The sequence below is a fragment of the Castor canadensis genome, chromosome 16, assembly GCF_047511655.1.
Source record: "Castor canadensis chromosome 16, mCasCan1.hap1v2, whole genome shotgun sequence".
In the NCBI taxonomy this organism is placed as follows: domain Eukaryota; kingdom Metazoa; phylum Chordata; class Mammalia; order Rodentia; family Castoridae; genus Castor; species Castor canadensis.
The window spans coordinates 40,802,046-40,812,619 of record NC_133401.1 but is presented as its reverse complement, the minus strand read 5'-3'; the positions used below and the strand labels follow the sequence as shown (position 1 = coordinate 40,812,619).

The 10,574-nt window shown below is 47.9% G+C and overlaps 1 protein-coding gene across 4 annotated transcripts in view; it reads right to left on the bottom strand.

Moving 5' to 3' along the window:
* Positions 1 to 6,668: 6,668 nt before the first annotated feature.
* Hrh2 (histamine receptor H2) overlaps positions 6,669 to 10,574 on the bottom strand; it is a 45,199-nt gene continuing 41,293 nt past the window's right edge. For 3 of the 4 annotated variants that reach the window (XM_074058688.1, XM_020171073.2, XM_074058689.1), the window contains one exon: positions 6,669 to 9,590. In XM_074058688.1, the coding sequence (XP_073914789.1) occupies positions 9,410 to 9,590 (181 nt within the window). In that variant the 3' untranslated portion in view covers positions 6,669 to 9,409. The remainder of the gene's footprint in view (positions 9,591 to 10,574) is intronic. The other variant, XR_002212862.2, reaches the window with a different exon arrangement.

Here is a 10,574-nt window from a genome sequence, read left to right as displayed (position 1 = left end):
AGCATGGAAGGGTAACATGGGCTACACTGGGCAGGTCTGTGAATGTTATCCCAGGAGCCCTCCTTGCATCCACAGGTGATGGGAGTCACGAGGTGTTTAAGCAGAAGAGTAGGTAAAATGACTTGCACTTTGGCAGTAATAGTTCAATGTTTATTCAGCATGTACCATCATGGTCTAACTTCTTCTACTGCATTGTTCATTGTTCTGTTAAAGCATGATCTCATTTGAAGTCTCCCAGTAACCTTGAGATACTGCAACTATTCTCATTTTATAGACAAGGACACTGGGGTAAAAGCAGCTGAGGAACTTGTTCACACAGACAAAATTCACAGCCATCCAGACACCAAGACCCACTCATTCTAAGACATCTTTGTGGGCACAATGTGGTGGCTGTATGTACTGGCAACGAGAATGAGGACTGGAAGCCTGGCTAGGAGTCCAAGAAAGCCATGGTGAGGCCTGACCTAGGGTTCTGGCCACAGAGACCAGAGGAGGGGCACGTGGAAGACCCTTTCTGAGGTCCAGGAGTCTCTCTGATTCTCTCTTGAGTGCTTGTGACAGAGCAACCCACATTTCTCTGGTTCCTTTCCTCTGTGGTGTGCTCACCCTCTTCAACTTGCCCAAAGAGCAAGAGAGAAGGAGGGCTGGCAGTGGAGGGTGTGGGAGAACAAACACCCATCCCCACTTCCTCCTGTAGAGGCTTCTCCCTAGGTAACAGGGAAGTTCTGTCTCTGAAGCCAACAATAGGCAGACTTCCCATCAATTGTAGCTTGTGAAAGGGTTGGTTTTGTTGTACAGTGCTTTCAAAAAGGTCTATTATCTATCTGTCCATCTATCCATCCATTCATCCATCCATCTGTTCATCCATCCATCCATCCATTCATCCATCAGTCCATCTATCTGTCTGTCTATCAATCTATCAACCAATCTATCTATTTATCTATCAATCTATCCATCAATCTATCCATCCATCTGTCTACCTATCTCAGCAAATCTCCTTCCCTCTGTCCATCTGTCCATCTCCCTCTCTCTCTTCCTTCTGTTTACTTGAACACTTACACAGCATTTACTGTGCACCTGGCACTATCCTAAGAGCATTACAAACATGGACTCGTTTAGTATTACTAATTAAAGTCCAGATTTATATTTCTCCTGAAAAAGAGAATCTGGACGCACCTGCCTGAGAGAACTTAGCCCTGTCCACAGACTGTATATTAACGTGTTTGCAAGTGGCATGGCCAGCACACCAGGCCAACCAGAGAATATCGATTGTAAGCTGCTGCTATGTCCTTTCCTATTTGTCTCGTGCCAGGGAGATTTGGTGGCCTCTGAAGGTGTCTGTGGCAGGAACTAGGGCCATGGATGCCTCAGTTCCCAGGGACAGGTCTAGTATGTCTTTGTGAAGGAAGGATATACTTGGAGGAGGAAGTGATGAGGTATTCTGGCAACGGGGATAGGGACAGTTTGGAAATGGAGGTGATGCCCAAACTGGGGTTGCAGGATAACCAAGTGGGAAAGGCAGGTTGGGAAGGGAATTCTGCAGAGGACAGGGCCACGGAGTGGGGATGGGCTAGAAAGGCGGAGTCTTTGAGCAGGATTGGAGGATGGGGCAAAGAGGAAGGGTGTAAGATGAGCCTGGACCAGGAAGCAGAGCCAGGTTGTGTGCAAGCTCATGTGTGTGTGGGGGCTGTGTGTGTGGGTGTGAATGTCTGTGCACATGTGTGTATGTATGTGCATGTGTGTGGCATATCTGTGCACAGACATTCATGTGTGTGAGTGTGTGTGCACCTGTGTGTGTGCATGTGTGGTGTGTGTGTGTGTGTGTGTGTGTGTGTGTTGTGTAGCATCACCAAGTGCCCTGTTTAGGTGGCCATAGTTTGAGGGAGCAGCAGTGTGAACGGCACTGAAGAGTCTCCGGCCAGACCATGCCAAGCCAGCTCTGAATCTTCCAGATCTTTTGGTGGGCCAGGGTAGAAAGTGAACGTGGCATAGGTAGGGAGATTTGATGTGAAACAGAAGGCTTAGAGAACTCTGGGAAATTTCTCATCACCTGGGAGTCCCAGGTCTCCTCATTGTTGAGGCCCAGTTCTGCAGAGCTGTGAGGTCAGGCAGTTTCAGCTCATATCCAGCCTCTGCCTCTGCCGGAGTAGATGGTCCTCCACTGCCCTGCCTCCATGCCACAGGAGGAGTGGATTTGCTTGTTCCATTTGTAGGTTGGCCATGCGCTTGCTATGGCCGATGGTGTGTTTGCAGGTGAGATGCCCAGAACCTTGAAGTACCCTTATGTTGCCCCTTTGTGACCCTGCCATATCCATGAGAAAAACATGCCTGGGTGGACCTGCTCATCCCAGCAGAGGATGAGGAACCCATGGTGCAAAGCCAAACCATCCCAGCAAAGCCCCTCCTAGAACAGCTGGCCTATGGACTTGTAAGCTAAACCAAACCAACGTGTACTGTCACGCGATGAGCAATGTGGATGTCTGCTACACAGCACTACTGGGTCCATAGCTGGTGGATCCAGCCTCTACGAGCTGTTTGTCTTGGGCAGGGTTGGCTCCCTCAACACTGGGTAGAACACACGGAAAGCCTGGGAGTGAGCCCAAGGAGATCCCAGAGAATTTCTTCACCCTAAAGTTTCTTTCCTTCCATGGAAGTAGGGTTTCTCTAGTAAGACTATTCTAACTTCTAGTTGAGAGAACCTAGACCCAGGTGGGTTGGTGAGGCTGTGGGGAGACAGGCCTTCCCCAGTATTGCTGGTGGAATGGTGTGTGAGCTATACCTCTTTGGCACCATGTATCCTCCAGACCCAGAATTACACTGAAAGTCCAGATACTTCTTGGTTTACCATGGGGCTATTTCCTGATCATAATTTGAAAATATCTTAAGCCCTAACAAAATGAAGTCATGTAACCTACTGTACACCCAGCTTAGCAATATAGCATGCTGTGGAGTGTTGGTGGCTCACTCTTGTGACTCCACGGCTGACTGGGGACTGGGGGCTGTACCTGCTGATGACTCTTACAGGGGACCCTATTGTGAATGGCAAGGTTGGGAAAAGACTGAAATTCAAAATTTGAAGTACAGTTTCTACTGAATGTGTATCACTTTCATACCATTGTGAAGTCAAGAAATCATAAGTCAAACCATTGTAAGTCAGGGACTGTGTATTTATGCTAAGCATGCATAGACAACCCATAAACATCCCCCAAAACACCCCAACAAAAAAATCCCACTTGCTGCATACACAAGTAAACATTATCAAATGATCAGCATATAATTGTTTAAACAGCAAAGGAAAAAAAAACCCCACCCAAACTGAGTGTGGTGATGCATGCCTGTAATCGAAGTACTTGGGAGGCTGAGGCAGGAGGCTGTGAGTTTGGGGCTGGTCTGGGCTACCTAGTGAGACCTTGTCTCAAAAGAGTCAAAAAAAGAGTGAAAGTGTGATAGATTAGTATATAATATAAATGGACACCTCTGCTATACAGTTAATGCCAGTCTGAATTTATTTTTATGATTGAATTTTTTTGTTGTTTTTGAGGAGGTTTTTTTTGAGGCACATAAATTATTGTAACAAAATATACATATGTATGTCCAGAGGGAAAAATATGGAAGGGTGTAGATAAGACCATTGTTTATCTGTATCTTGCTATTTTCCTACATTACAAGTGTATTATTTGTATAGTTACAAAAGTAAACATAATGATGTTTTGAGAGATATATGTATATATGAAAGAAAGAAAAAGGTAACATTAAAAACAAAAGAGTGGGAGTGTGGTTCAAATGGTGAAATGCTTACCAAGCAAGGGTGAGGTTCTGAGTTCAAAACCCAATACTGCCAAAAAAACCCAAAGCACCAAAAATCCTAACTCAACTAGAAACTGACTGAAATGTCCATAGCTGGGGCTGCTGATGGGATGGAAGAAGCTCGGGTAGTGAAAATAATGAGGGAGACTCTTGGAACTTGAAGACATTGTTGCGTTCACTGAACTTTTAACAAAGCAAACAAAGCTGGACCAAACCATTGTGTAGCAAACTGGTGTTACAGTTTCCTTAGAGGAAATTGCTGGGGAAAATGGTTGGGGTGGGACGTCTGGTCAAATGAACTCCAATTTTCTCTATAATGTTACAATTTTTAAAAGAGATGTTATCTCCGTAATCACTTATGACCTTAAAAATCAATGTCAAAATAGGAATAAGAAAGAAAAGACCCTGTCTTGGGAGACAATCAGACAGAGCTGGAATTCCAGCTCTGCCACTTACACTTACTTGGGCTGTTCATTTGGGACAGGTCATTTTTCCCTTCCTCACAGGGATGGCCACTGGAAGAAATGAGCTCTTTAAAGGGCTGACGTGATGTCTGGATGGACACAGGAAAGGGATCTTAAATGTCAGCTGAAGGTGAAGGTGAAGGTTTTCTGGGAGCCACATAACTCAGACTGCAGTCCCTTTGGGACTCTAAATTCCTGGAACTCCTGACAGGCCTTTGACAAAGCCCCAGGGACTAAGGGGCCTTGGTGTGGTCAGGCCAGTGCTCTGGCTAGGAGGGTGGCATCACAGGGCATGGGAAGCACAGTGTACTTTTGAGTGGGGAGGTTAGGAACATGGTGCTGACATTGGCAGTGATCCTTAATATAATGGGTTACAGGCCCCTGAAGGCTGTTAGTAAGGAGAGACGGCTGCTGATTTTTCACAGAAATGCTTGAAATCTGGGTGGGGGTTTGGAATTCCAATGAGAGATGGGTGTTTTTGGCAATCACTTCCTGTTTGAATGAGGTCCCGCAGGTCCCACCATCTAAAGGTGTGACCTCCTGGTTCTTCATCTATAATCTCTCCCTAAAATGCTAGACCTAAAGACCACATGGAGCTGAGTGGAAGAGAACTTCCCGGTATTGTGCAAGGGCTCAGTAGAGGAAGGAACAGGTTCTCTATCTCACACAGATGGAATTCCAAATGGGTTCCCTTGATCCAGGCTGCTGAGCAACTCTCCAGCATCTGTCCTGCATCTGAACTGGGTTTCAGCCCATCACGTGCTCCTGTGTGGATCTGGAGCTCTTCTCCTTACAACTTAATGCTGCTGGGATTCACAGCCTCCCGCACTCCACACTGGCACTATCCTCCGGCCTTGTGGTTTCCACTCATTCCCTTCTGCTCCTTCCCTAATCCCCCAATAATGTCTGGTATAAGCACATCTCTCTGAAAGTGGGGAATGCGTGGTTCCTTTGGATTCCCGGCAGGTAGCTGGAGGTTTGTGGTGAGTACCGGCGAAGTCACTGTGGACTAATGCCCATTGTGGTATCTCTGCCCCTTGTACCCTCAATCTGGAGTCTGAAGGCTGTAGTCATAACACAGACCTTACCGTCTTAGCCCTGTCTTGCTGAACACATTCCAAAGGCTTCACATTACTTATAGGATGAGACACAATTCCTAATGAGGCTGTCAACACCTCCAGAATGCTCACAAAGGGCCTCCCTGGCACTCCTGTGGTAATTTCTGGCCAGCCTCTGGCAACTCCTTCTTCCTTCCCACCCCTTCCACCTTTGCCTACTGACCAATTCTGGTTTTGGGGTCTCTTCTGATTCCCACTAATGGATTCTGAACCTGCCAGACCAGGATTCTGGCAATTGTTAGTTCTGGTGCTCCAGCCCTGGTGGCTGACCTATAGTCACACCTTTGGTTATTATGTAGTTTAGTTAAGAGCTACTGCCCCACCTGTGGTCACCTGTTGACTCAACTAGCTACCCTCATCTTTCCCATGCCTCCTCTCAGCCAGCTCAGTCTTTTCTCCCCTGACACATAATAAAAGGTGTTTTGACCTTTGATTTACTCACCATCTCTTCTCTGCTTCTTGTGGAATTTCACCAAGGTATGACTTACTGGTTTCTTCTGGAAGGTCCAAAGTTGAGAATTCCCCAGCCTCTAGCCTCCTCCCTCCCATCCTGGGAGACCCTGTTCAGGCTGATGCAGCAGTTATCAAACATGTCCTCAACTCTGGACAGCTCCCTTCACCCTTCTCAAAAACTTTTCATTGGTATCTCTAGGATTTATTCCTTGCATAAAATCTTGATTTGTTTCTCTCAACCCGTTCCTTACACACACCTCGTCCACCAATCATGGGCTTTACTGATCGATTTTAAAATGTCCTTTCCTCCTATGTGACAAAAACCTCTTTGCATCTGACAATTTTGAAAACATGACCTCACAAACACTTACAAAGCATTTACTGTGTGCCTGGTTTACTCGGTGGTCAGAAAACTGTATGACCTTGGGCAAGTCACTTCCCTTTTCAAGGCCTGTTTCTCCAGCTTTAATGAAGTCGGCAAACTGAATGGTGTCTCTCCAGAAATTTATGTTCTCCCAGAATCTAAGAACATGACCTTAACAGTAGTTCTCCCTTACCTATGTTTTCACTTTCCATGGCTTCTGAGGGAAACTTTTAAGATGAAATGAAGTGTTGGGGGCAGGGCCCTAGGCCCTGAGTTCAATCTCCAGAGTGTTGGAAAGAATGTAACATGACTTCTGGGAAGACTTTCTTTTTTTCAAAGCAAATTTCAACTTGGCCTTTACCCCAGAATTTTATTATGACATTCTATTCTAAATCAAGACACAAGTTGGGAGTACTTCCTCATCAGGAAGTTAAAAAATAAAATCCCAAGGCAGCATCTGTTTTGATAGCTTTATTGGAACACAATGGTAGTATAGAACATGAATTCAGGGTCCCACCACAGATGTTTCCACTCCAAGCAGCATGTACCCCACTTCTGCATCCAGCAGAGACTCCAGGAGACTTCCAGAAGGGCAGGGGCAGCTCAAACACAGACTTGCAGGGTATCCTCTGCAGTGGCAGATGGCCCTGGGGGCACTTTGGGTTGGAGCCTTGACCAGGCATCAGTGATCAGGCAGACAAGCTGTCTGCTCTGGAGGTCTGAGTTAGCAGCCCTCCTGCCTCACTCAGACTTCTGGGAAAACTGCCAAAGGGGGATTTCTGGGACTTCCAGAAGGAATTCAGTTAAGAGACTGACCATCTCTGGAGTCACCAGCAAAAAGTCACATCTTCGTATTTATTAGATTAGCTGCTTAAAGTGTCAGCTTTGACCATTCTTTACATTCTTTATTTTGTCTGCTCATCATCTAATAAATATTCATTAAGGTCCTAATATAAGCCATGATCTCTTTTAGGACCCCATCGTGGGCAATAGAAAGCACTCAAGTGGGGAAGGCAGATGATGTTCAAGGAGCCACGCAAGTGACTGTAGCATTTTGAACATACCAATGGTTTCCAAGGAAAGTTCTGAGTGCGTGGCAGGGAGAGGCTTCACCTAGGATGGAGGGATTAGGAGACTTCCTAAGGAAGTGGTATTTGAGCTGAGATCTCATGGGATCAACTGGCCCCAAGAGAAAGGAGAGTGTTGTAAGTATATGAATGACCTACTGTGCATTGTAAGTACATGGTTGACCCACTGTACACGGCCAAGTTGCTGGAAATGGCAAAGTGGGATAAATAAACAGAAAGGCAACCAGGGATGCTGTGAGGAGGAGGAGGGGAGGATGGTGCAGGAGGAGGCCGGAGGGGCGAGCAGGGGCTGACCATGCAGGGCCTGTGGGTCGTGCTAAAGATGGTTTTATCCTGTGTGTGACACAATTGGATTTGCATTTTGCACAGCCCACGGTGGGTGTTGGGTGGACAGTGAACTGGAGGAGGGGGAGTGGGGAATGTGGAGGAGTGTAAGACGCTATTCCAATTGTCTCTATGGAGACCACAGCAGTTAGATCCAGCGGTATCACAACAGGTGACAAGTCAGTTGGACGGCAGGTATATGAGGAGGCTAGGACTCTAGTTAGTTGACCATGAGCGGCAAGGCAAGGTTGACTTTCAGCCTTTGAAGACAGAGTGGGGTTTTTGCCCAAAAAGTGGACCCTGGGAGAGGAGCAGATATAGGGAGAAGGTAGAAAGTATGGTTGTGGACATGCTAAAGGTGAGGTGCCTTTGAAACATGATGGAGGTGTGGCACAGGCAGTAGTGCATCTCCAGCTCTCTGAAGAAGGCTTGCCTACAGTTATAAATTGGAAGTCATTTCCTTGTGCCTCATAACTGAAGTCGGGGTATAGTGGGGTCACAGAGGGAGAAACATTACAGTGAGAAGACAAGGCTTAGGACCGCACCTTGGGGAGTGACCACATTTAATAACAGGTGGACAGGGGAAGGAGGATCCAGGAGAGGGTCTTGGAAGTCAAGGAAAGAATCAGTGTCAGGGATGGGTGGTATTCAGTGAAGAGAGCCACTGAGAAGCCCTGAGGACAGAGAAATTCATCCACACCCTCGTCTCTCTGGGGCTCTGGACACCTCCATCTCCTGTCTCTTCAACAATTTTGTAATAAGGACGCTTACCCCTTCGACTAAGAGGGGTCAGGTGATGCGCCCAAGTTCATGCAGCCAGAAGAGGGCACACCTTTGCATTTCCCCAGCCTCTACCTGTCCTTCCCTGGAGTCAGGCAAACACGCTTTCTCAGCAAGTTCACTGCACTCCACTTCTTGATGAGAAGCACCAGTGAAGGTCATACTAGCATGAAGGGGTCTCGCTAGGGAGGACAGGCTGAGTCAAGGAAACAGCTTGACCGCTCTTCTGAGAGAGGCAGTATAGTATAGTTTCAAGAGCATGGATGAGGCCTGACTTTTCACTCACTTTCCCATCCAGCCAGCCATCCATCTGTCCATCTGTCCATCCATCCATCCTCCTATCCATCCATCCATCCATCCATCTATCCATCCATCCTCCCACCAACCTTGATCCATACAAAAAGTACCATTTGAGTGCCTCTATGTGCCAGTTACACTATCTAGCTGAGTGGCCTTAGGCAGGCTCCATTATTGTCTGAGCCTTGGTTTCCTTTTCTGTGTAGTTGGCATGGTGATCCCTACCCTAAGCATATGTTATAAAGAGCTCATGCAGGTGAAGTACCTGGCACATAGTAGGTGTTTGTGGAAGACAGTTTCCTTTGCTTCCCTTCCTTTTCCTCCATTCTGCAGATCCCATGAGGGAATGAGAGGTAGATGCTTTACAGCAACACTCTCTGCCCTGCTCAGAGGACACATGTGTTCCTCCATGTATACCTGTGCACATGTCCCCATTTGTCTTGCCTCTGTTCATGACTCCTGGACCAGCACCAATGTGACCTTTGAACCCATGGAATTCAGCCTACAGGAGGCTGTGCTCCTGTCTGGGAATGCCGAGCTCAGAATAGGCTGGCCCACCTGGGGCAAAGGATCACAGCACCCTGCTGTGTTTCAGGAAGTCCCCAGGCTCAGGCTAAGATTTGTCCTCAATGGCGTTGGGTGCTGGGTCCCAAGGGCTCCAGAGGTGAAATTTGGGTGACCAGGAATGGTGTCTTCAGTGTCCTGGGGCCAGGTCTAGACAGCCTCAGAGGGCAGCACCCTCACTGCTTCCTGAGATGGGATCCTCTCTGTGTTCTCAGACAGTGGTTCCCCCGGCTTCTCCTCCGAGTGTTTCTGGAGGAGCCGAAGCCCCCACAGGCTCTTGCAACAGCTCAGAAGGCTGCTGGAGCACGTGGTGCAGGACAGCCCCGGCTTCCTGAGGAGGCAAACACAGGGTGAGCAAAGTCTGTGGCCCAGAGATGAGTCTCTCCATTTTGCTTTTACTAAGCTTGGTCCCTGGGAAGGGTAGGGTGGATAGGCCAGGCCCTTTGCTTCCCAGAGCAGTATCAACCCATGAGGAGGAACATCCAGGAGCCTGGTTATCAAATCCCAACTCTGCTTCCAACCTGCTGTGTGTCCTGGTGAAGTTACTTAGCTTCTCTGAATCCTAAATAGAGGTAAAAAAGATCCAACCTCCCAACTCTTCAAAGAAACCAGTGTTCTAAAGTACGTATAAAAGCATGCCACACGTAGTAGGGGCTACGGTTTCTGAAACCGTTTTTCTTTTCAGTGCTGGGGATGGAAGCTGCGGCCTCAAGCATGTTATGCAAGGAGGCTACAGCCACAGGCTGAGCTGCAGCCCCGACCCTCTACTTCCAAATCTTGATGAAGTGATTTCTGAGCATCTACAGCACGTCTGCATGGGGTGGGGAAGGCTGGGGGAGGGCCATACAAAGTTAGTCTGCCCTGCATTGACGTCTACTGTGGCCACATAGGCCACCAGCTCACTGCTCCTCGTCCTTCCATACAGAGGGAGGGAACAGCATTGAACTTTTCTTTACAGCAACACATTTAAGAGAAAGCATTGAGCTTTCTCTTAAAGCCTGTCCTGTGGGTGTCTGGTACCTGTGGAGTGGAGGCCTGCCTTTGCAAGGCTTTGTGAACAAGGACACAGTCAGCCCCAGCTTCCTTCAGTGCACGGGCGTGTTCGTTCCAGCTCAGCCACTGGCCAGGCTCTGCGGGAGCCCAGCTCTCCCAGTGGGCTTAGCTGCCCTTTCTCCTCAGCACACCTCACTTCAACCTGGACCTCAAGGTCAGGCCTCTGGCGTTTCAGAGGCTCCCGGTGTCCTTTCCCATGCTAGCTGTGTACATATTTGGCCAGCCAGGCAGGCAGTCAGGCATTTGTCCTTAGACTAACATT